This window comes from Lutra lutra, chromosome 4 (genome assembly GCF_902655055.1).
Source record: "Lutra lutra chromosome 4, mLutLut1.2, whole genome shotgun sequence".
NCBI lineage: Eukaryota > Metazoa > Chordata > Mammalia > Carnivora > Mustelidae > Lutra > Lutra lutra.
Genome location: NC_062281.1, coordinates 156,526,463 through 156,553,953, shown reverse-complemented (window position 1 = coordinate 156,553,953; position 27,491 = coordinate 156,526,463). Strand labels below are relative to the sequence as shown.

Genomic DNA, 27,491 nt, shown 5'->3' with positions numbered 1-27,491 from the left:
TTTACGTTAAGAGGTAATGCAGGGAGCCACTATGAGAGGGCGTCATTTCCTAATAATACTCCCCCCACCATCACAAGATATCCTTTGAGAACTTCTTATGACCCTGTGCAGCATGATTCTCCCATCTCATACCTATGCAAATGCTGTTTTCTCTGCCAGGAATATACCACCTTCTTCTTTGCTTAATACTTCTTATTCTGAAGCTCACCTATAAAGCTTTCTCTATACAATCTTGAGCCCCTCCAAGCTGTCCTCCCTGACTATCACAGCCCTTCACAGTGTTACACTGCTAGACTGTATGCTGCTTAAAGGCAGGGTTACAGTCTTTTGTCTCTGCAGCTCTCACATATAACAGCAACACTGCTGTGTGCTCTCTAAGTAACTAGTAAATAAATGTCCTCAACATTATGAAATAAAGAACTACTTTCAGCATTGGGTGAGAATACTTAAAAAAAAAAAGTTTTAAAAAGTTACTATCTATAGACCTACTGTTTTGAAAACATGCTTTATAACAAATGGATTGATTAAAATCACATTTTTACACTAGTTAAAAGTGTCAGAACTATTGGATCAGAGTACCTACTCTCTCCCTCTGGGGAAAAAAATCAACTGTCCTCAGATGAGGCAAGGTTCCATATTTATATTAAGTATGATGTCAACAAAATCCCTGAGCTGAATTATTTTTTTCTTCTGAACTTGATTATGAAGGTTATAGAACAATTAGACTCACTGGAGACTCCTGGTGTATGGGCTCTGACTCCAACATGCCTTGGCTGTCAGCATGCTCATTAAGGTTAGCTGTTTCACTGCTACTGGTGCTAAGGCTGCAATAATCTGTAGCACCATTTACAAGAATGCTGTGTGGGCTACTGCACCAATTTAATTGATTATTATGGTTTTCCAGCTCTTTCATTTCCATCAGCTTCATTTGCATCTGTCAACACAAAGTAGAAATACAAAACAGAATTTATTACTAGAAGAACACAAAACATAAAAATAGCTACATCCTTAGACTCAAAGGTAAGTTTGCTTCCATTAAGGAGAATCCTCTGGGAATGCAGCACGATTTAGAGAGATTTCAGTAATCCATCCCAGTAAGTTTTCTTGACATTATAGTATACATGGATTTCCTTTTGCACATCTTTTTAAAGCTCCAAGAATTGTGATTCAAATATTTACATCTTGGTATCTTTTAGGGATAACTGGAAAAAGGGTCAGGGTATTGGGGAAAAGATCGCAAAGAGAACAAGAGAAGACTGTGTGATGAAACTCTGGGGGGAAAAAAAAAAGGAAGTTCGGGGAGAGAACATAAGGATTAGAGCCATCCATACTTCTATTGGGAAGGAGAGGAGTGAAGACTAAGGTAAAAGGAGCTACTGTCCTATGCTCCAGCATTATTTATTAATGGGCTAGAACCCTAGGAGTGGTCTCTAAAATCCAAGCTATTCTAAACATGTTAAATAAAGGACAAAGTATTTTGGATCCCAGTAGCCAAGTGACTTTATATTCCTGGAACAACAGAGGAGAGAGAGGCAGAATATAATAAACTGTAATATATATTAAAAGAAAAATATTGGGTCCAGAGGAAGGGAAAAAATGATGCTTATTGATACTAACATCTGTAATAAAGAAAAATTAATAAATATCTCAAAGAAACTGAAGAGGGGGCAAAATCAAAATATGTTTCCTAGTGAAAAAGAGTAATGAATGGAATTTTACTGAATAGTTTCCATTTTTCGTAAAATATATTTTTTTCATTATATTGGAATTCCCTTTATTTATTAGCCTGCTGTGTTTTCTGGACATTTTATAAATCAAGGCTCAGTTCCCCTCATCTTATTTTCTGCATAAGGTTTTTAACTTGCTCATTTTAGAATCTTTAATTTGCCACAGATCTTTTCAGGGCCAAAACCTGGGAAAAGAACACTATATTCAACTGGGAAAACAGATGTCAGTCAATCTCTGTCACTTTCTAGTCAAGTGATCTTAGTTAAAGTCACCTCTTCAAGCCTTTATTTCTTAATCCATAAAGTAAGACCTTTCTCCACAGATGATTAAATGAGGCAAAGATATATCTGAAAGAACTCTGTAAAATGTAAAGGTTTGTATAAATAATGGACAATGTGTATAAAAGTGCCTAGCACACTGCGTTTCTCACTATTGTACCAATTAAGTTTCCCTGTTTCTTTTCTACTAATTTACTCCATTTTTAAAAAGCTAAAGACCTTGAGCTCTTTGAGGGTAGGAACCACAACTTTTGCTATCAACTTGGTACTGCCAATATCTACCACAATGATGTATATACTATAGTGCTTAATTTATGTTTACTGAATGGACATAGTATTGTGCTTATAAATTTAAACCATGGATATCAGTAAGCATTTTTGTATCTATCACAGTGCATTGTATTTAGAATTTAAACAATCCAAAATACTACATATCTGTAATACACAGCATGTGCCTTGTATATTCCCAGTGATATTAAGTTGTGGCTTATAAAACATTTTTTTTACATTATTCTATGGAAAGAAATAGATTTTACATCCTAACCCAGTGAATACATGTATTTATTTGGCTAGGTCTCTCTGTGTGTATATACACACATAAACACATAAGTGCAATATAGACACATTCATCCATATGTATAATTTATATGCACATACATATGTATATACAATTGTGAAAAAGTTTCATGAAGTAATATGTATCCTTATTCCATGTAATGCACCATCATATTTCCTATTCTGTCTTATTTCATTCTTATTTTTTGTATAAGAAGTAGGTCTTTATTTTTTCTAAACAAAAAACAACTTGTATAGGTATACATATGAATGCACAGGCACACACAGAGAGGTGCATCCATGTACAGACAGAATTCTAAAAAGATACCATGCTGCAAATATTGTTTTTCTCCAGGAAGTAGAACTGTCAGACTTTTCACTTTCTATTTTAAAAATATACATAGTGTAGTATTCCATTACTACCAACAGTTAACTCAATTTTTTATATATGAAAAACTTGCAATGTATATTAGGAAAACAAATGTGCATGTATGGAACACTTTTATGTTATATGGAGAAAATAATTTTATGTTTTATGGATAAGGCAGTGTTTCTCACTGAGTTAGGCACAATCACTGACTATATTGGCCAGGGAGATGTCTTCCGTGGGGACCAGAAGCAGAGCTCCCCTCTCGTCCATCTGCTTCAGGGCTGCGCAATATCTCCTATTTTCCCAGGCATGGCCCGTCTGACTTTTTTCTTGTCCCTGACTGAACCTGTGAAGCTCACAAAATGATCTTAACACCTCGGGCCATTTGAAGAACAGTAAGATGATGTTTATTAACACTTCTAGTTACCAGTTTGTCAAGCTGGGTCAGCTCATGGAGTCCCAAATAACGAACACTTTGGTAGTCAGCAGCACCAGACTCAAAAGCTCTGAACAATCCAGAACACTCCTGTCTTAATTCATTTTTTAAAAAAATTTTATCATGACCATTAAAATAATTTCAATATCCACTAAACCTTTACAGTCTAAAATTTAAAACCTTAACACTAAAATAATAACCATTATATAGATGAAGCAGTATGTGGAAATACTTGGCTTATCAAAGAGTACTATTCAAGACAACTTATTTCTTAGAGTTACTTCTGAGACAATAAAATCTTGAGCAAAACTGGGCCTTCCGGTGCCTGCCCTCTCACAAACCTGTCACTTAGCCTGTCTTCTTCCTTAGTCTCTGCATAAACTTGAAGGATATAGAAAAAAAAAATTACACAACTAACACAAGTTCTTCACAAACTGTGCAAGAGAAATGCAATAAACTATCACAATGCCAGAAACATTTGGATAAAAACAGTATATACTGTGTAAGTAAGATACATAGAAATAAAGCCAAAGGTTCTTTACTTTTTCTTACCATAAATATAAGGTAAGAAGTATAAATGAAAATTAGGCAAGTCAGAAATTTTTCCTAAGTTATTCCTTTTTCCAGAAAAGCTGTAGTTTAGCTTTAAAGAGCAATTAAAGTTTCAGGGTAATTTACAGTTTGGATTTTCATCTTTTAATAGGCCCATGGGAAAATACTGCCCTCTGTGGGAAAGACACACAAGTCACTAAGTCAAATATAAGGAATCAGTATGTTCTTTTTTTGTGTGTCTGTGGCTGATTTATTTACTTTCCTAAATAAATTCTATACCCAACGTGCGGCTTGAACTTACAACCCCAAGATCAAGAGTCAAATGTGTTACTGACTGAGCCAGCCAGGTGCCCCTGGTATGTTTGTTCTTAAGGTTTGAGATCAGATGCAAGAATATAAAATAATTCCTTCCACAGATAGCAAATATTATCTGGCACACTTGGTAGTATAGTTTGCTGAGATTATTTTCCTTGCTCAGAAACACTTCTATTTTCTCGATGATAATTTATAATATCCAGAATCTTTTCTACTTTTCTCATTTATGTTCCTTCCTTTGAAAGAAATTCCCTTTCAAAACACTTAAAGAAAATGAAGAGACAAGCCAGGTACTGGGAGAAATTATTTGCAAATCAAACATCTGATAAGTAACTTATATCCAGGAGATATTTTTTAAAACTTTTGTAATTTAATAATAATTAGACAATACATTTTTTTAAAATGGGAAAAAGATTTATACAGACATTTTATCCAAGAGGATATACAAATGGGTGATAAGCACATGAAAAGATAGAAAAATAGAAATTAGAAACCAGAAATTAGAAAAATAGAAATTAGAAACTATGAGATACCACTTCACACCCACTAGAATTACTAAAATTAGTTAGGTGGACAATAAAGTATTGGTAAGATTGTGGAGAAACTGGAACCTTCATATACTGCCAGTGGGAATGTGAAATGGTAGAGCGACTTTGGACAACGTTTGGCAATTTAAAGTTAAAAAAAAAATTTAAGGGACGCCTGGGTGGCTCAGTTGGTTGGACGACTGCCTTCGGCTCAGGTCATGATCCCGGGGTCCCGGGATCGAGTCCCACATCGGGCTCCCAGCTCCTTGGGGAGTCTGCTTCTCCCTCTGACCTTCTCCTCGCTCATGCTCTCTCTCACTGTCTCTCTCTCAAATAAATAAATAAAATCTTAAAAAAAAAAAAAAATTTAAACATAACTTCACAATATAATCAACTATTCCATACTCCCCCAAAATGAAAACACATGTCCACACAAAGAATTATATGCAAATTTTCATAGCAGCACTATTTGTAATAGCCAACAAGTAGAAAGATTCCAAATGCCCATTAATCAGTGAGTGAATAAACAAAATATAAATATACAATGAAATACAGTGTTGATACATGCTACAAAACAGTTAAGCCTCAAAAACATATGCTTGTGAAGGAAACCTCAAGAAAAACACTACAAAGTGTCAGATTTCATCTACATGAAGTGCTGAGAAAAGGCAAACATACAGAAGGAGAAAGCAGACCAGTAGTTACCTGGGGGCAGAAGTTGGGACTCACTACAAATGGGTCCAAGGAGTGTTTTAGGAGTGACAGAAATGTTCTAAAACTGAATTGTGGTGTTTGAACAATTCTAAGTTTACCGAAAATTGCTGAATTGCATCCTTAAAACCTATAAATCTTATGGTATGTAAATTATTTATAAAAAAATTTTTAAGTAAACTCAAAGAAGAAAATTATTTTAAAGAATATTCATTCATGGGCGCCTGGGTGGCTCAGTGGGTTAAGCCTCTGCCTTCATCTCAGGTCATGATCTCAGGGTCCTGGGATGGAGCCCCGTATCGGGCTCTTTGTTCAGCAGGGAGTCTGCTCTCCCTCCACCCCGCCTGCCTGCCTCTCTGCCTACTTATGATCTTTCTCTCTCTGTCAAATAAATAAATACAATCTTAAAAAAAAAAAAAAAAAAAGAATATTCATTCAGCTGGTAGCATTCCCACTAAGACAGCCTTCTTTTGGATTACCTGTTTACTGAGTACCTACACTGGGATAAGAACTGTGCTAAATGATGAGAGAGAAAAAAAATGTTTCTAGTCCAAAAAGCTCAGTCTGCTGAGGGAGACAGACACATTAACAAATATGCAGGGGAAAATGTTACTATTGCTGTAACAGAAGCAGAGTCCAATATAGACAGGGTTCAGAAAATGCTGAAAAGTAGTAAGAAGTTAAGCCATGTCTTACAAGATGAGAGAATAGGTATTCACCTGTGAGATAAGAGAGGGGAAGAAAGGGGGCGCCTGGGTGGCTCAGTGGGTTAAAACCTCTGCCTTCAGTTCAGGTCATGATCCCAGGGTCCTGGGATTGAGCCCCGTATCGGGGTCTCTGCTCAGCAGGGAGCCTGCTTCCCTCTCTCTCTGTCTCTGCCTGCCTCTCGGCCTACTTGAGACCTCTGTCTGTCTGTCTGTCAAATCAATCAATCAATCAATCAATCAATCTTTTTAAGAAAAAAAAAGAAAGAGTGGGGAAGAAAGCCTAACAAGGGGTAGGACTTTGTTACACATAATAATTAACTGAGAACACAGGACTACATGTTAGAAGATCTGGATTCTAGGCTGTGGCTCTTTTAAAGGCAATGCTAACCACAGGTAAGTAAGTTGCCTAACCTTCCTTGGCTTCAGTTTGTTCAAATTTGAAATGAAAGGAATGAGTTACACCATCTCTCTCCTCCTAACCATCTTACTATCATTCTATAAAATATTATTCTCCATTTAGGTTAGCCTAGAAATGACAAAGCAAAAGATCTATACTGTGGACCCATATAACAAAGCATTTTTATCTATATAAAGAACAATTTCCTAATTAAAATAATAAAGGTCTCCAAATAAGCTAAGGTTAGGGGGTGGTTTACATAAAAATAAACACTTGGGGGGCACCTGGGTGCCTCAGTGGATTAAGCCGCTGCCTTCGGCTCAGGTCATGATCTCAGGGTCCTGGGATCGAGTCCTGCATCGGGCTCTCTGCTCAGCGGGGTGCCTGCTTCCCTCTCTCTCTCTCTCTGCCTGCCTCTCCGTCTACTTGTGATCTCTCTCTCTCTCTCTCTCTCTGTCAAATAAATAAATAAATAAATCTTTTTAATAAATAAATAAATAAATAAAAATAAACACTTGGGAGAGCATTTACGTACCAAACAATGCTAAACTGTCTCACACTGTGTAATCCTTTACATTTATTTCATTTAATCCTTACAGCAGACGTAAAAGGTAGAGAGATTGTTAATTCTCCAATTTTTTTTTTTAATTCTCCAATTTTAAAGATGAGGAATCTGATATACTAAGATGATTCGGGCAGTAAGTGGCAGAGCCAGAACTTGAACCTAAACCATACATCTACAAAACCCATACCCTTAGCCATGACTCCAGTGATAATAACCAGATGTACAAGATGTATGACAATTTTAACTTGTGACAGGCAACAAGAAACCTACTTGTATAAAAAGAATAAAAAAATAACAGACTAGGCAGAGAGAAAGGAACACAAATTGAGAAAGTATTATTTACTAAGAGGATATGGTAAAGCCCCATTTGAGCATGTCTCATTGCCACAAAGACTTACTGAACTGATTTCCTGTTGTGAATCTTGCAGGTGCTGCTGAAGAGGTCCTAGCTGAGCCTTCCCTGACTCCACACTCTCCTCCAATTCTGCTGTTTCTTGCTGTAGGCGACTAAGCTCTTCCCTAGCTTTGGCCAGCTCTTCCTCATAAGTAGAGATCTGCGATTCTTGACTAGTTAATTCAGCTTTCAGGGATGAGATCTGTAACATGGGAGTAAATGACAAGAAAGGGGGATTAAAAAAAAAAAAAGAGTTGTCATTAAAATGCTCCATAATGCAAATATGTTTATTTGTTCGGTTTACTATTTTGGTGGGGTTTGGTTTTTTTTTTTTGAAGTATGTATTTTTGGTAGAAAAGGGCAATTAGGAAATAAATAGAGGGACTTGAAGGCATAGGTACCACACTTTCAGCTAAAATTTGGAAAATAATCGGGGTGCCTGGGTGGCTCAGTCAGTTAAAATCTGGAAAAGCAGTACAATAAGTGCCCTCTTTCCCCAAAAGAGGACCTATAGTTTCTAGATGAACAGCGCTCCAACTCCTTTATGTGCCCCAACTGTTGACTAGATTGCTACCTAACAACAAAAGCAGCAACAACAAGCAAAGAATGTTTCCACCCTAGACTTTACCAGCTGGCCTCCTCAGCGCATTTCTTCTAACTTCCTTCAGTTGCTCCTCCAGCTGGGATTTTCTGCTCATCCAGTCCATCAAGGAGTTCCTGTACGTGCTGTTTCTGGGCCTGTAGTTTTTGTAGATTAGTATTCTCCCTTTGAACTCATCTTGCAGATCCTGAAATACAAGAATATTAACATTTATTATCTTTGGAGAGTGGGGAAGGTTAACAATTTTTAAAGCCCCATCTTAAGGGAATACAAAGTCTTATTAAATATATTGTGTTGGTAGATTGGAGATATCCCAGCTTTAAATACTGTCTTTACTTCAGGATTTCCTCCCTAGACTCCAGATTTTAAAATCCAATTTGCTTACTCAAACCTATCTTTGGATGTCTGATGAGCTTCTCGAACATGTCAAAAACAGAACTCCTGGTATTCCCCCCCAAATCTGCTTTATCCTCAATCTTCTCCCTCTTAATTTCTGTGGCCAAAAAATCTAGCATGTTCTTTGACTCTTTTCTTTCTCTCACAGCTCATCTCCAATATGTCAGCAAATTTTATTGCATCTTCCTTCAAAACATATTCAAAATCTGACCACTTTTTTCCTCAACCTTGGTCCAAGTCACCGTTCTCTCTCTTGGATTTCTGCCTTCTAACTGGTTTCCCGGCTTCTACCCAGGCTACCTACAGTTTATTTTCAGCCCAGCAGCCACTGAAAAAAAAATCTCTGTCAGATGAGTCACTTCTCTATACAAAATTCGGCACTGATTCCCCATTTCCCTTACTGTAAATACCAAAGCCCTCACATGGCCCTGCAACTCTGAACTTCATTTCCTACTGCACTCCTCCCTTGCTCAGTCACTCTGGCCTTGCTGCTGCTCCTCAAACATGCCAGACAGGCTCCTTTCTCAGGATCTTCCATTGATTATTCCTTCTTCCTAGAAAAAGGTCTTCCCCAGGTATCCATATGGCTCAAACCCTCATCTCTTTCAAGTCTTTGCTCAACTATAACCTTCTCATAGTGAGGCCTTCCTCACCAGCACCATTACCACCACCTCCCTCCCCTAAGTCTCCTTCATATATAGCAGTAGTTTATTCATTTTCTAGAACAGCTTTATTCAGATAAACATACTATACAACTCACCCATTAAAATGTACAATTCAGTGGCTTTAGTACCTTCAGAGAGTTACGGAATCATCACAATTTATTTTTAGAACATTTTCAATCACCCCAAAAATAAACCCTATACCCACTAGCAAGTAACTCTCTATTTCCCTCCCAATCACCCCAGGCAACCATCAATCTACTTTCTATCTGATAAGCTTTGTCTATTCTGGATGGTTATTATAAATTAAAATCATACAACATCTGGTTTTCTATGACTGACTTCTTTGTGACTTAGCATGTTTTCAAGGCTCATCTGTATTGGTATAAAATAATTACTTTAAACATCTTTATTTTATTTTTTTATTCTTTCTTTTTTTTCCGGTGTTCCAAAATTCATTGTTTATGCACCTCACCCAGTGCTCCATGCAATACATGCCCTCCATACTACCCACCACCAGGCTCACCCAACCCCCCACCCCCTCCAAAACCCTCAGTTTGTTTCTCAGAGTCCACAGTCTCTCATGGTTTGTCTCCGCCTCTGATTTCCCCCAACTCACTTCTCCTCTCCATATCCCAATGTCCTCCCTGTTATTCCTTATGCTCCACAAGTAAGTGAAACCATATGATAATTGACTTTCTCTGCTTGACTTATTTCACTCAGCATAATCTCTTCCAATATCATCCATGTTGATATAAAAGTTGGGTATTCATCCTTTCTGATGGAGGCATAATACAAGGACCATATCTTCTTTGTCCATTTGTCCATTGAAGGGCATCCTAGTTCTTTCCACAGTTAGGCGACCGTGGCCATTGCTGCTATGAACACTGGGGTACAAACGGCCCTTCTTTTCACTACATCTGTATCTTTGGGGTAAATACCCAGTAGTGCAATGGTAGGGTCATAGGGTAGTTCTATTTTTAATTTCTTAAGGAATCTCCACACTGTTTTCCCAAGTGGCTGCACCAACTTGCATTCCCAAAAACAGTGTAAGAAGGTTCCCCTTCTCCACAACCTCTCCAACACTTGTTGTTTCCTGTCTTGTTAATCTTTGCCATTCTAACTGGTATAAGGTGGTATCAATGTGACTTTGATTTGAATCTCCCTGATGGCTAATGATGATGAACATTTTTTCATGTGTCTGTCATTTGTCTGTTAGCTATTTGTATGTCTTCTTTGGAGAACTGTCTGTTCGTGTCTTCTGCCCCTTTTTTGACGTGATTTTCTGTTTGTGTGTGTTGAGTTTGAAGAGTTCTTTATAGATCTTGGATATCAGCCCTTTGTCTGTAGTGTCATTTGCGAGTATCTTCTCCCATTCTGTGGGTTGCCTCTTTGTTTTGTTAACTGTTTCCTTTGCCGTGCAGAAGCTTTTGATCTTGATGAAGTCCCAAAAGTTCATTTTTGCTTTTATTTCCTTTGCCTTTGGAGACATATCTTGAAAGAAGCTGTGGTGGCCGATGTCGAAGAGGTTACTGCCTATGTTCTCCTCTAGGATTTTTTTTTTCAAGTATTTTATTTCTTTGACAGACAGAGATCACAAGTAGGCAGAGAGGGAGGCAGAGAGGAAGAAGCAGGCTCCCCGCTGAGCAGAGAGCCCGATGTGGGGCTCGATCCCAGGACTCTGGGATCATGACCTGAGCCGAAGGCAGAGGCTTTAACCCACTGAGCCACCCAGGCGCCCCGCCTCTAGGAGTTGATAGATTCCTGCCTCAGATTGAGGTCTTTTACCCATTTGGAATTTATCTTGTGTATGGTGTAATAGAATGTTCGAGTTTCACTCTTCTATACATAGCTGTCCAATTTTCCCAGCACCATTTATTGAAGAGACTATCTTCTTTCCATTGTATACTTTTCCTGCTTTTTCAAAGATTATTGACCACAGAGTTGAGGGTCCATATCTGGGCTCTCTGCTCTGTTCCACTGGTCTATGTGTCCATTTCTGTGCCAGTACCATGCTGCCTTGGTGATCACAGTTTGTAGCAAAGCTTAAATCAGGCAATGTGATGCCCCCAGTTTTTTCTTTTTCAACATTTCCTTAGCAATTTGGGGTCTCTTCTGGTTCCATACAAATTTTAGGATTGTTTGTTTTAGCTCTTTGAAAAATGTCGGTGGAATTTTGAATCGGGATGGCACTGAAAGTATAGATAGCTCTAGGCAGTACACACATTTTAACAATGTTTATTCTTCCAATCCATGAGCATGGAATGCTCTTCAATCTTTTTGTGTCTTCTTCAATTTCTTTCATGACTAAAATTTGATTTACGTATCATAAAATTTGCCCATTTTAAGTATACAATTAAGTAAGTTTTAGCAAATATACAGTTGTACAACCATCATCACAACCCAGTTTATACCACTTCCATTATCTGAAAAGTTCCCTCATACTACTTTGCAGTCAATCCTCACTCCTATTTGAAGCCCCAGGCAACCAATGATCTGCTGTCACTACAGTTTTTCCCTTTTGTAGAAATTTCATATAAATGGAATCATACCATACATAATCTATTGTATCCAGCTTTGTAAATCTAGTCTCAGTTGTTGCATGTATAGGCAGTTTGTTCCTTTTTATTGCTGAGCAGTGTTCATTGTATGGATACATATTTGATGGACATTTAGATTTCTCCCAGTTTTTGGCTATTATGAATAAAAAAGCATATAATTTAAATAAATTATATTGCTCATGGTCTACTTCTTTCCACTACAACATAAGCTCCACTAGCTGGGAGGTATTTGTGAGTTTTGTTCACTGCTATCTTCCCAGTTCCCAGTATACAAGAGGTACTCCATAAATATTTGTGAATGATGAGTGACATCATAAAGATGTCAATTCTTTCCCAATTAATCTATACATTCCAATGAAAATCCTAATAAGGTTTTGCAAGAAGCCTGACAAGCTGGTTCTAAAACACATTTGGGGGGCGCCTGGGTGGCTCAGTGGGTTAAGCCTCTGCCTTCGGCTCAGGTCATGATCTCGGGGTCCTGGGATCGAGCCCCGCGTCGGGCTCTCTGCTGCAGGGAGCCTGCTTCCTCCTCTCTCTCTGTCTGCCTCTCTGCCTGCTTGTGATCTTTCTCTGTCAACTAAATAAATAAAATCTTAAAAAAAAATAAAATAAAATAAAAAAATAAAAGTTTAAAACACATTTGGAAGAAAAAAGAAAAAGAAACAGCACAGTAAAACGTAAAAGGACTTAACTGACCAGGTATTATGAACTATAGGGAAACTAAAATAATTAAGACAGTTTGGTATTGATACAAGGATAGAAAAATAGATTGAGGGAACAGAAAAGAGAATTTAGACAGAGATCTAGTATATACAGAAATAATGATGTGAAAACATGACATTAAAATTGACTGGAAGGAGGATCCTTTTGTAGTTCATAAGCATGATGATTGGGTGTTCACACCATTGGTGACATGTAGCTCCCTCAAACCTTGTTAAAACCTCAGCACATTACCCGTCTGACACGAACTTGGAAAAAAAATTGACTGGAAGGAAAAGAATTAAATATTCAGTATATTGCTGGCATACCCATATGGTAAAGAATAAAATAAAAAGAAGACTGTAAATCACATTAAGAGAAAAATAAATTCCAGGTATATTACAGACCTACTATGAAAATCAAAACTTTAAAATGTATGGAAGATAAAATTAAAAAAAAAAATGTATGGAAGAAAATAGAGATCTCAGTGTAGGAAGGAATTTCCTAAAGATTAATCATTTTTAAAATGCTATATTTATTTATGTACTATATTTTATGTTTAATGACAAAAGCTACAGAAACTAAAAAATTACAGTGGGAAATCTCTGTACCCTCTGCTTAATTTTACTATGAACCTAAAACTGCTCTAAAGAAAAAAGTCTATTAAAAAAAAAATACAAAAGAGACCTTGGCAAACAGATGAAAGCAGCCACTGCCATTATCATTACCACATGAAACAGAGCAGCCAAGATGGCCTGATTTATATGTCCTCTAACATTTGGGGTTCCTCGCCTGGACCACAGAAAATCATTTGAGTGGCTATTTTCCCAATTCTCTGAAGAATGGTACAATACTAGTACCACTGCAGATACACAGGAGAGAGATTAATTGTTTATAAAAAGGTTTCTAAAAGGAATTAGGACTTAATTCTCTCCAGGTACCACAAGTGAGGAAGAAGGGATTGATAACTCTAACACATGTTTTGGCACGAGGTGGGCAGAGATCTCAAAAAAGATGAAATAAAATTGTGAACACAAATTTCTAAAAATAATGGTATCTTTTTAATAACATACTATTCAAAGACCCCATCAATCACTCATCAGAACAAGAATCTAAGAACAACAAAAGAAAAACTTAGAAGACAGTCTCTGAATGACTGCATGACTACACAAAACAAGGACTTCTACAATAGCCCTTATAATGTGCTAGGTATTGTCCCAGACTCTTTACATATATTAATTCATTTATAATCCGTATGACAGATCTATGAAGTAGGTACTATTGTTATTCACATTTTATGGATGAGAAAACTGAGGCACAGATGGACAAGTATTTATCCAAAGTTACAGTTAGCAGGTAATGGATTCAAACTAGGTTCTAGATATTCCAGAGTCTGAGTCCTTAATCACTAAGTTATACAGTGTCTATAGACCAAATGTCTCACAAGTATGCCACTATTTTTCAAATATATGTATATGCTTCTGTGATTAAATAAAACATTGAACAATGCTTTTAATAACTGATTTTTACTTGTATTTTCTCAACCAACTGATTGATCTAAAAATGCAATTACTATCATGCTGCTTTCTCTAAAAAGTTCCCTTTAAAGGGCCCACACAATGGATGATCATGAAAGTCTCTTGTGTGGACATTCCATGAGTCTATGTGATTACAGATTCATAATGGTAAGCTCCATTGGTACTTTATCATTAGTCTGCCAGCAAGCCTAAATTTTTTCATGCCTAAATTATTAACCTTGCAGATACTGTTAGCTGATCCACACTCAAAATTAAGATATAGTTTTAGATATGCACCTAGCATTGGCTCTCAATAGTTTTCACTGTCCCTTCCTTGATTCATATTTTTTCTTTGTTTCTTCCTGTTCCAAATGTCCAACTTCCTTGTAAAGGAGAGTCCTTTAGTCCCTCTGCAAAATATATAATGGCTTCCTCTTACCTGTAGGATAAAGTAAAACTGCCTACAAGATACATCAGAACCTTCAATACTGGGCCCCATGTTATCCTTCCTCTTCTTCTATTACCCTCTTTTCCTTACATTCACCTGTACCCCAGCCTCAATAAACCATCTTCTTTCTCCAAGAGACAATATACTTCAATGTCCCAGTGCCTTTCTTAAGCCATTTTCTCCGCCTTCAGTGTTCTTCCACACCATCATTACCTGGAAATACTACCCATTCTTCAAAGCCCAGGCAAACCTAATCTCTGACTCATCTTGAGCCTTCTTTACTGTATTCTTATCGCAGTTTGTCCTTAACCTCTATTATCACACTTAACTACATTGTATTATAGTTACCTCTAAACACTAAAGGACAGAGCCAATGTCTCATCTTTCTTCGAGGTTCCACAATCTAGTACACAATGCATAGCACATTCCAGAGGATTAATTAAACAATGATGTGTAACTACCACAAAGTTTCGAGTACCTGGTAGAAACTCTTGGAATCTGTGCCTGAGGTTGATAGAAAGAGAGGATTTCATGTTCTTTTACTGTTCTGTGAAAAACTTCACTCTGCACTTAAACTATAAGTCAATATAAATACTAACATCAAAATGACCTAAGATAAATGCTTTTTGTTAAATTAAAATAATACCTATATTTCTATATTGGTTCAATATTTTCACCATCTATAGACCAAGATTGATCTGACATTTAAAATTTCCATTATATGGAAATAATTTTTACTGCTTTAGACAAATTACTGTGGCATACACCTTTCTTGTGTTTTTAAGCTTATATATTTGTATTTTTTTCCATAACACTATGTACTACTCTTATTCCTCAGGAAAGTGGAATAACAACTTCACTTTAACACAGTAACTGGGAGAATTACAGTGGTTTGAAAATTTCTTATAAGTAAATTATTAATTTTTTTTTTAAATGCCAACTACAGCTCAAGTAATTTTATTAGTTTGGGAATATAATCCATCATAAAAACCTTACTTTGGTCATAAAGCTATTATACAGTTTATATATAATGATATGCTAGCCTAAAAAGCATTTTTTAAGAATCCTGTGAAAAAATTTTTTTTCTTTCCCTTTAATTAAAAATGTTCAGGGGTGGGTAAAGGAAAAAATATCTGTTATTTAGTCTCATCCTCAAATACTTTAGACTGATTTCCCACCATCTCCCAGCCCTTCCCCCACCAAAAAATCTTGGACTTCATCTCTAATACTATTTAGTCTTTATAAATAGATGCAATTTTGATGCCTCTACTTCTGTTGTAAATCTGCTTTTTTTTTTTTTAAGATTTTTATTTATGTATTTATTTGACAGTGAGGCAGACAGGCAGGCAGAGAGACAGAGGAGGAAGCAGGCTCCCTGCTGAGCAGATAGCCCGATGCAGGTCTCGATTCCAGGACCCTTGCATCACGACCTGAGCTAAAGGCAGAGGCTTTAACCCACTGAGCCACCCAGGTGCCCCGGAAATCTGCTTTTTTAAAAAAAGATTTTATTTATTTATTTGACAGTGAGAGAGAGAGAGCACAAGTAGGGGGAGTAGACAAAGGGAGAAACAGGCTCCCCACTGACCAGGGAGCCCCCATATGGGGCTTAATCCCAGGACCCCGGGATTGTGACTTGAACCAAAGGCAGATGCTTAAGGACTGAGCCACCCAGACACTCCTATAAATCTAATTAAAAATAAAATTTACCTTAAGTGGGTCACATAACACAAGAAAATGTCTAGGGGGAGGGCGCTAGTTAGTTAGGGGGACTCAGTCAGTTAAGCAGCCAACTCTTAGTTTCAGCTCAGGTGTGATGTCAGACTGAGTCCCTAGTCAGGTTCTGCACTGAGTGCAGAGTCTGCTTGAGACTCTTTCTCTCTCTCTCTCTGCCCCTCTCTTCCCCACTGCTCTTTTCTCTGTCTAAAATAGAGAAATAAAATCTTTTAAAAAAAGGAAAAGAAAGAAAGAAAAGAAAATGTCTAGGACCTAATGCTAATTTTTTAAAGCTGAATATGAGGCATGTATAGTATAATCACAAATATATATAAAGCCATTTATGTATATTCATAAAAATATAACAAAATGTTAACCATGGCTCTTTGTAGAATGTGAAGTTGTAGGGTGTTTTACTTTTCTGTATTTTACAAGATTACTATGAACCCATATTACTCTTATAACCTGAAAATGTCAAGTTTGGAGTTTTTAAAATATCACATACCTCTGGTGGTTTCATACCAGTATAAAAATATTCAAATGTTTCAGATATGACCGAATTTTTATGTAAGAACTACCAACAGTAGGAATAATGCTGGTTTCCTTTAATAAATAGAACCATTTTTCAAAACTAGTTTTTTAGTGAGATACTTTAAATATACTCTTTGAAGATAAGTTTGTGCAAAAGGAATGGGAATAAACAAGGCAATATAATAGTTACTTATTCTTGACCTTTCTTTTCCACAGAGTAAACAAATTCACTCAAATTTTCCAGGCTCACTTCTTAGCTGCAGTAAAAATCCACAAAGTAATAACTATAGGCTTCAAGGGAAAGGTTACTGAGAAAATACTCACCTTAGTGATATATTTTAAGCTGGATAGATGTCCATATTAAAACTAATTATAATTAATGTTTCTTTATGTTTATTTTTAAAGATTTTATTTATTTATTTATTTATTTACTTACTTACTTACTTACTTTTGAGAGAGAGAGAGAGAGCGAGCAAGTGAGCCGGGGAGGAGCAGAGGGAGAGGGACAACCAGGTTCCACGCTTAGTGTGGAGTCCAACTTGGGGCTTGATCTCACAACCCTGATATCATGACCTTAGCCAAAATCAAGAGTCAGATGCTTAACTGAGTGAGCCACTCAGCGGCCCCATCTTCATGTCTATTTCTAAATATAATAAAAGATCATCTCTTGGCACATCTGGGTGGCTCAGTCAGTTAAGTGTCTGTCTTCAGCTCAGGTCATGATCCTGGAGTCCCAGGACTGAGCCCCACATTGGGCTCCCTGCTCAGCGGGGAGTCTGTTTCTCTCACTGCCCTTCACCCTGCTCGTGCTCTCACCTTACTCTTGCTTTCTGGTTTTCACTCTTTCAAGTAAATAAATAAAATCTTAAAAAAAAATCATCTCTTAAAAAGAGTAACACTAATCCATACACAAGAGGGCCTACTCTTTCAGGAAGCAAATTTAAAAGTTATTAAATTGCACAAAATCAAAATGAACAGATGCAAACATACATACTACAAGAATCAGAATTAAATTTCACTGCAAAATTACTTGTAATGCTACCACCACTGAAATGCAAATTTCCCTATCAATATCAGTATTCCCATATTCTTGGCTATTTTATTTTTGGTATAGTTTGCTTATCCTGAGACTAAGTGAAGGCAACAAATGCACATCTCCCTCTTGGCCCACCTGCCCAAGTCCCCTCCAACCCCGCCCTTGATTAGGGCAGTCACAGGCTCTCCTAGCAAACAGTATCTTCCACTAACTAGGATAATTGTCTCTTAACTTTAAGGTAGTCCTTTGAGAAAATCCTCTTCTGATTCAGTGCACGACTCCAGCACTATCAAATGCCATCCTATCAAGTAAGTGACTGAAGACATTTGCAGAAGCCTACCTGGTTATGATCAACTTTCCACAGTCATGCTCTACTTGCCTATCTGTGCCACCAACAGAAGAAAAGGAGGATAACGGCAATTAAGAGACTTGAAAGGATGCAGTGAAAAAACTACAGTAATAGAGTGCCAAGGTCTGTTTTAGAAAAAATACCAAAGCAGCCACATCCAAGGTTCCTCATCAAAGAAGGGTTCTTTGAGCTAGTATCTTGGCTTTATTTAAAAAGAACTTTCAGGGACGCCTGGGTGGCTCAGTTGGTTAAGCAGCTGCCTTCGGCTCAGGTCATGATCCCAAGTCCTGGGATCGAGTCCCGCATCGGGCTCCTTGCTCAGCAGGGAGCCTGCTTCTCCCTCTGCCTCTGCCTGCCATTCTGTCTGCCTGCACTCGCTCTCTCTCCCTCTCTCTGACAAATAAATAAAATCTTTAAAAAAAAAAAAAAAAAAGAACTTTCAAGGAAAACGTCCTGTTTTCTAGAAATCACACAAGTTAATGAAAATGATAAACTCATCCCCATCCTTCCAAATTCCATGAAGTGTGACAAAGGTAGTAAAAAATAGAATTTAAACAAATATATAAAAACTCTTAGCTACAGTAAAAGAGTTAAAATTTATTTTAGCAATCCAAGTGAGTTATACAACTGAAGAAGTAACTTAAGTATTAAACCTATTAAGCATTAGCAACATGAATACATTTGCATCTGTTTCACATAAAATACAGAGTAAAAAATAAAAATACCACTAACTTATGAATACTCACTTAAAAACCCCAAAGCATATATAAAGACATGTACTTATACTAGTATATCTATACCTGAAGAATTATTAATGAGAACAGGGAGAATTTTAAATATTTCAGTAATCTTATAAAAATGTTATTTAACTGATTTTTAAAATTCTACAGACTAATCCAAAACTAGAAATAATCAGGTACATTCATTATGTTGGCCTAATTCTCAAAACAGAAGTTATAGGAGTATTCTTTTTTTTTTTTTTTTTAAGATTGTATTTATTTATTTGAGAGACAGAGAGAGATCACAAGCAGTGGGAAGTGGTAGAAGGAGAAACAGACCCCCTTGCTGACCTGGGAGCTGACTGTGGGACTCAATCCCAGAGTTCTGCAATCATGACCCTAGCTAAAAGCAGACACTCAACGAACTGAGCTACCCAGGCACCCCTACAGCAATATTCTTAATATTAAAAAAGTATCAACTACAGAGCAAGATGTTTAGGTCAAAGAACAGAAAGGAAGTCTATTAAACTAGGTGGGTGTTAGAAATCCTCACCAACAGCCTGCCTTTATTTCCCAATCATATGCTTCCTAGCATGTTCTAAGAGCATTATCGCTAGGAAAAGAATGTTGAGCTCATGTATCTAATTTTACTTCTACCCAAAATAAGTCATCCCTCTTCATCTGAAGGAAAAAAAAAAAAAACCCAAGTGATTAAAATGAACCAAAAAGGGACAATTACTATGATTACTGAACTTTTACTGATAAAGTACAAATAAGTGGGGGCCTCTTTTGCAGGAGAGTAGCATGAACAAGTATGAACTTTAGGGAAAAGTCTGATTTTATGAACCTACCATGCTCCCAATCCTTTCTGTGTAGGGTTTCTGGGTGTGTCTTGGCTATTTTTAATTTCATGTACAAAACTGAAGTTTATTCATTTCTATTGTGAACAGCTTCCTTAAATTTATCTCCATCTAATAATATATTATCAAATATAGTGAAAGAAATTTTCCACAGTACAATTTCTTACCTTAAGGAGTTTACAATAGAGGCTGGAAGATACTGGAGTCACACACACCACATAGCACAAGAAGATAACCTACTGGACATACCATCTAGGTAAATACACACTCCTCTGGGAGTTCCAACAGAGGAAAGACTGATATAGACTAATAGACAGAGAAGGAAAACTTTTATTTAGAGAAGTGGTGGGATTTGAGCTGGGCTTTAAGGCATGGGCAGAATTCACATAAGCAGGGAGAGAGGGAACATTCTAGATCACAACAGATCTAGAGGGTAGGAATAAAAAAGAGAATGTGTAAGGCACACAAATTAGAGGCAGACAATTAAAAAAAGTAAGTAAGAGGAGGATCTGTAGCTCATCTTTTTTTCCTACCTCCAATATATCCATGAGATATGACATCCTCCCATCATTAACAGCAGCAGTGGGCAGCAGTAAAGATTTTCACAGCTGAGAGTCATGATACTAAAATTGGTTTAGAAGAAGGGCAAGAAGAGGATGGGCAAGAAGAGACTTATGATCTGATTTCTAAATTTCAGATGTTAGGTAAAAGGGTGGCGATAATGAGAAAGAAAACACTTACAAAAATAGGAGAGTCCAAAACTGAAGCCAATTTTTTTCAACAAAATGAGACTCATTTTAGACACATTGACTTTGAAAATGATAAACATCAAAAAGAAAGAAAGAAAGAAAGAAAGAAAGAAAGAAAGAAAGAAAGAAAGAAAGAAAAAGGAGAGGAAAGAAAAGGAAAGAAGATGATAAACACCAAAATGTTTAACTGGAGATGTGAGATTAGAGAGTAGAGGGCTTGATAAATATTTGGGAGTCACCAGCATATGGATGCCAGTGGTATGAAAAAGGAAGGGAACAACAAGGTAGAGGTATGTATCAGTCCCTGGCAAAGGCAACAGAAGCAAAGGGTCAGACAGGCAGGAGACTATCTGGACTATCTGACAGCACACAATTCAAGAAATCAGGAACCAATGCAGAAAAGACCAATGGATCTAGCCTTAAGATTATTATGGTTCTGGAAAGAAAAATTAAAGCACAGTTGTATGGGTAAACAGCAAACTAAAGAGGATTACCTGAAAGGAAAGGAAGAGGAAAAAATGGCCACATAAAGAAAAAAGAAAAGAAAAAGCGAAAAACAGGTTGGTAGCTAATAGCAATAGTAACAGAAAAAAAAAAACAAAAAACAAAAAAGGTTATTTTCAAACTGGTGAGTCCTGTGTGCAGACAGCTCTAAGTGAAGAAAAAAGTCAGAGAAGGAAGAGCTTGATGATGAAGGGAAGATAGATAATAAGCAGATAATAGTAGGGTATAGAATTCTATTACTAACCAGAACATTTACTAAACTTTTACATGGTACCAATCACTCTGTGAGGCACTGTAATTGCATTATCTCATTTTATTCCTACAGCAACTCTAAGTATTTGGTATTTTTATTATTCCATATTACATAATAGAAAGCTACTGTGTAGAGTGTTAAATTACTAACTTAGGGTTACAAACCTAGGAAGAGTCAGAACCAGAATCTGAATTCAAGTTTGTCAGATACCATGTTGTTCCTACAAACTTCTATGCAACACTGAAGAAGAGTACACAGGAGAGTGAATTCCTAATTCCTTAACTACTCAGAAGAAAACTTTAATAAAATTGTTTATAGGCAGTTTAAAGTAGGAAAGAATGTGGGTCTGCCTTCTCCCCTTAACAGAAGTCCAAACCATATACCTTGAGACAGAATGGCCTTTTATAGCTTTTTCCCCTTGGATCACTTTGGGCCTAGTTTCTCCACAGAACTTTATGAACTAGCAGTATACCTCATATGCATTCACAGTGATCATTTGGAAAAAAGTTGAAGTTAACCGCTGGTTTGTTTTTCAAGAAAAAAATCTTGAACTGAAAGTGCTCAAGACTGTAGTTCACAGGAATACAGATAGGAAACAAAAATTTAGGAATTAATTATGTAGCAGATTTCCTAATTTATCTGTATTAGGACTAAAGACTTCAGAGATACAAAACAAAAAAGAACTAGTCTTTTGGCACTTTGGTTGCATCTAAAATTTGGTTTCTGTGCTTGAGATATGAGCTCATATAATTACTATCTATGACTTTATAAATGCGGAGAAAAGCAAGAACACTCAAAAAGCCAAGTTTGGATTAGGCAGACACTCACTAATAGGTCAAAACTACCTTACTTTTCTCCTGTCTTCACTTAGGCATTTCTCATTTTAGAAAGTGGGGTCAGAAAGCACTGAAATTCTGCTATTAATTAATAACTCCAGTAAACTGCCTTTTGCCATAGAAATTAGAAAATAGGGGCACCCGGGTGGCTCCAGTGGGTTAAAACCTCTGCCTTTGGCTCATGTCATGATCTTGGGGTCCAGGGATTGAGCCCAGTGTCAGGCTCTCTGCTCAGCATGGAGCCTGCTTCCCCTCTCTCTCTCTCTGCCTACTTGTGATCTCGGTCAAATGAATAAATAAAATCTTAAAAAAAAAAAAAAAGAAAATAGAGCACTAGGACTTAGAGTTACTTACAGATATTAATTATCCATGTTATTCCTTAGTCTGTGCCTCATTACCACTGGGTAAATCAGAGTTAATCAATAAGTAACAAAATCTACTTATTACCACTTCTGATAAGTTGTCTTGTGCTTCAGAAAACTGGAAATAATCACCAAAATTAAAAGTTTTAATTACATGTGGATGTCATTTATCCATGTCATTCTTAGTCTAATGTCTCTTTACCACATATAATACAGAGATACCTGTATTGGAGTGGAATGAATAATGAATCTACTAATACAAAACTTTAATCCAAAGTTCTCTTTTCAACGAACTTAATGTTCAAACATTACAACTTGGTCTGTACTAAGCATGCTGCAAGATGTCTTTTATTTACAGCACTCAACGAAGAAAATTAAATAGACTCCCTCTGCTAATTATACATTCTGAATACAGCAAAGCTTAAGATTTAATATACACCTTACCACTAAGTGAAAAGGGACAAAAAAAAAAAAATCATGAAGAAATTTTGACAAAGAACAAAAATTCTAAAATTGTAAGAAATCAAATATTCAAGGACAGCCCATTAAGCCCGAAAGGAGTAATATAAATTTCAGTATTGTTCCAAACCAGCCTTGTAAATTCAGTCTCAAAAGATGCAGTAGGGAAAAACCAAGGTAGATGTACATAAATAACAAAATACTGTTCATTGGAAAAACCTTCCCACTTCAAAACCCTATCTGGCTAAATTTAGAAGCTGTCCCATGTTACATCAGTAACTGTATTTCTTCAGATTAAGGAAAATTTTATAGATTATTTTATCTCCCATTCTTAAGCAATTTTCAGTAGTAACTGCTTAAAGTCTGTGTCTCTTTTCATTTCCTAAGAAGCTCAAAAACTGCATGAAAATAATGTAATGGAGGTCAACACCCCCCATTTCACTACCACAAAGGGAAGTATGTTAGTGATGATCTCTTGACTTTTCCATCATCTTTAGGAAAATTCCAGTATATACAGTAAAGGTAGCAATCTAATAAAATAACCAACTTGTAACAAGAAGTCTCTTGGCTTCTTCCTCAATCTCTCAGTAAATCATTCTCTGCACCCAGGCATAACACATCTCATAGACAATCTCGCTGCATGTCCTACATCAAAACAAAACAATGGATCTACCAATTTAGAGCTTTCATTCATTTAAAACTATCAGCACAAGCACAGAAATCCAACATATAAGTAACATGTTTTAAAAGGCCCATCCATATGCTTTTACTGGCAACTGATAACAGTGCTTCTACATCCAACCTCCTGTATGTGCTGGTATAACATTCAGGAAACAGTGCCCGAATAACATGGTCACATGCATTGTTTATTGCCCTAATGCAACACTGCTCAATTTTCTATTTTTTTTAATGTTTGAAATACCCCTTTTTATATCATTTCTCATCAGAAACTAAGGTTTTATTATCTTTTCTATTTGTAAAATGAAGGTACTTAATGCAACACTTAGTGAAAATGAACTAAATCTCATTATGCTAAAGTTTAAGCTATCCTGGCTACTATGCAACTTACAAAATGCTATTTTAAATTGTTTCATATCATTTCCCCCCCTACCAGTGTTATGAGAAACAGCCCTTTAAAAATACTAGGTCTCCTAGCTAACAAAATTTCACATTCATAAAAAGCAATTTGTGTTTTGATGATGAGGGTGATGATGACGATCTCACTAATTTTATCAGTATAATAATATTTACATCACAAGTCATTCAAACTTACCTTTAATGATACGATATATAGGTAAATATTATCTTAAAAATACTTTCAAAACTAAAAATTTATGCTAAAAAATACTGCTTTCTCATTGCAGTATAATCTGTGCAGGCCAGAATTCAGAGAAAAACTATCATTCTGCAAAAGGCAAATATTTATGTCACATAAATAACAGGTATTTTCTTGACCTACTCATCAATACCACAACCATCACACAGTAAATGACCCTATACATTTAAAATGAATCCTTCTAAATCAGAAACAGAATACTGAATTTTATAGTTCACCTACCTGAACCTCGCTTGTCCTCTGTTTGATAGTATCTTCTTTCTCCTTAAGGTCCTGTTCTACATTATTCTTTTCCCTAGAAGACCAGCAAACAATGCAAGAATATTTGAGAACATCAGCTACAGCCGGTATGGTTATCCATCCTCCTAACCCTGAATCGCTTTTTAAATACATAGTGAAACATTCAATTTTTAAGTAAAGGGCAGAGTTTTCCACCCTCTTTTAATTATTTATGGAATAGAAATCAATATAAGCTCTGTTTGTAAAAAAAAAAAAAAAATGCTTTCTCACTAAAATGTGGTGAAAAGAGAATAGATTAAAAAAGGAAGAGGAGAAAAATAATCAATGAAACACTCAGGTTTCACTGATCTCACTGTTGCTATGGAAATGATGTCCAATGAAAACTGCTGGTGAAAAAAAGGAGGGGTTGCATCAGCTCTGTATGCTTAACCCTTAAGTACCACTGTTAAATCAAATGAAAATGGCTAATAGAAATAGTCAACAATATTAAGGAAAAGGACATTTTCTGAAGTGTTAATTTCCCCTTAAATCACTGGTGTGTACCAATTTTAGAATGAAACAACACAGAAGAAATGGGTAAGACTGTCAATAGACAATCCATTTGCTCCATCAAATACTGTTCTACTCAAAAAAGCTATTTTAGGACCACTTGTCAATTCCAGTTGATCAAATATGTAAAACAAGGTATACTAAGTAAAAACAGAATCACATTTAGCATTTATCTCGTTCTATACTCTTCAGATCAAACATACTAGGATCCACTTGTAGTCTGAGATATATTATCTAAATTCTTACATGCTTCCATCAGAGCTACATTCCTAATGAATGAGTCCTAAGCAACCTTAGATTCAGAATTACAATATAAAGCTATTTCTTTTGGTGTAATAAATTTAACTGCTTATACTGAAATATCACACACACACACACACACACACACACACACAGACTTGCTCCCTTCATTTTTTTTCTCTTTTTTACAAAACGAGAGAAAAATCCATAGAATTCTACAGCAATACATTTTTGGGTGGGGGTAAAGGTAAAAAGAAGGCAACATGAAGAAGGGGGATGGCATTCAAGAAGTCATCCAAACTAGTTCTGTAGAGTTTCTCCTTAGAGCTTCAAGACTATTATTTCAGTTTCATCCCAGACATCATCCAAACATAAGCTCAGGCTCCTTAAGATGTAGCATAAAGGAAAGTGGGGAAATTACACCAGAGAAGATACTTAGGGGGCAACTTAATGCTATATTTACATTTCTCCCCTTTTTGGGGTTATATTTTAAATGTAGACAAAAATCAACTGTTTTGGATATGCAGGCATAACGTTCTTAAGATTTGTAAGGAAGAAAAAAGCCCAAGAATAAAACTTATTAGTATACTGTTACTTTTAAACACTTGAGATGGCCAAGGAGCTCACTAACTGTTTCTCAAATGGGTCGCAATGTGGGTCGTGATGTTGCTGAGATTTTAAATAGTCCCTTACCATGAGAATCACTGTTGCAGCCCATTCCTCCCATACCTCAATCTACTTATTATGCAAAGGTCATCCCCACTCCCAACCCTTATAAAATTAGGTAAAATCAAAAAATAGAAATCACAGGAAGAAAAATCTAAATATACCACAAAAATTCAGCAACCTCAATCCTGAAGGAAAAAAAATTTTTCCTTCCCTCCATATGTGAGCATAAGAATGTTTTCATTCCTGCTGCAGCATGTCAGAGATAAGTCACATGAAAAACTAGCCCCCTCCACCAACCCCAAATTCTCAGAGGCATTCCACACAGGCAAGTATCAATTATGCCCCCTCGTTTTGAAGGTAGCTAATAACAAAAATAGAAAATATCACACAGCATCACAGATTAGCACCACACACTAGTATGCATGTTTGTATTCAATCCTTTCTGCTTCTCTGTTAACTGCTGTTACTGACAGTGTCTGCTCAAAGATCAAGTGTGCAGGCAGGAAAACAGGGCTACAAGAAAGCAGTGAGCTGACAACACAGCCAAGACAGAAGGGTAAGAGAGCTTTAGAATTAAAAAAAAAAAAAAAAAAAAAAAAAAGGAAGCTAGCCAGGTGAAAAAGAAAACAGACTACAAAGGACTGTCAGCTCTCACCAACAAATAATACAGTCTCTGTTTGGGTAAAATGAAGGAAGCTTAAAAGGTAGAGATTCCTTTTCATAATTTTGGGTGTGGGAGTAAGGGGAGCAGTAATGATCTCTCCAAACATTCCCGAAGACCATTTCCAACTAAACAAAAATATGGGATTGTTAGGCATTAATTCTCAGAGTACTGAGATCAATTAAATTTAACTTCTGATCCACTTTTATCTAGTGAAATTCTGGTCTCCTAATAATTCTTTTATTATCAAAACCAAGTAGTGTATGATATATTACTAAAGAGAAGATGTAAAAAAAAAAAAAAATCATCAGTTCTATTACCGTCTACTAAAACCATCAAAATTGGGGGCGCCTGGGTGGCTCAGTGGGTTAAGCCTCTGCCTTCGGCTCAGGTCATGATCCCAGGATCCTGGGATCAAGCCCCGCATCAGGCTCTCTGCTCAGCAGGGAGCCTGCTTCCCTGCCTCTCTGCCTACTTGTGATCCTCTCTCTCTCTGTCAAATAAATAAATAAAAAATCTTAAAAAAAAAAAATCACAATTGAAAATCTGTCCTATAAATGAGACTAAAAATCAAATTATTTTCTCATTAACTTAGATTATAATTTCAGGGATGTTGTTCTGTTTTATTCCATTGACTCTTCTTTTTTTTTATTTAAATACAATTAGCCAATAGTACATCATTAGTTTCAGATGTAGAGTCCATAGACTCTTTTTTTTTTTTTAAGATTTTATTTATTTATTTGACAGAGAGAGATCACAAGTAGACGGAGAGGCAGGCAGAGAGAGAGAGAGAGGGAAGCAGGCTTCTTGCTGAGCAGAGAGCCCGATGTGGGACTCGATCCCAGGACCCTGAGATCATGACCCGAGCCGAAGGCAGCGGCTTAACCCACTGAGCCACCCAGGCGCCCAAGTCCATAGACTCTTAACCTCTGTAGCTATCCTTCTCATTTCCAGCAAGTAAGAATACCTAAATACATTTAGATGCATGAAGATGCTTAGGTACAAG

At 36.5% G+C, this 27,491-nt stretch overlaps 1 protein-coding gene and 1 non-coding gene across 2 annotated transcripts in view; one reads left to right on the top strand and one right to left on the bottom strand.

Moving 5' to 3' along the window:
• The window catches only part of EPS15 (epidermal growth factor receptor pathway substrate 15), a 143,973-nt gene that overhangs the window by 35,899 nt on the left and 80,583 nt on the right, over nt 1-27,491 (bottom strand). The window contains 6 exon segments of the mRNA XM_047725085.1: nt 731-934; nt 7,540-7,737; nt 8,159-8,224; nt 8,226-8,308; nt 23,420-23,435; nt 24,349-24,421. Of these exon segments, the coding sequence (XP_047581041.1) occupies nt 731-934; nt 7,540-7,737; nt 8,159-8,224; nt 8,226-8,308; nt 23,420-23,435; nt 24,349-24,421 (640 nt within the window).
• Nucleotides 12,617-12,719, top strand: LOC125099579 (small nucleolar RNA U13). Its single transcript, XR_007127287.1, has one exon. It is a non-coding gene; the product is annotated as a small nucleolar RNA U13 (small nucleolar RNA).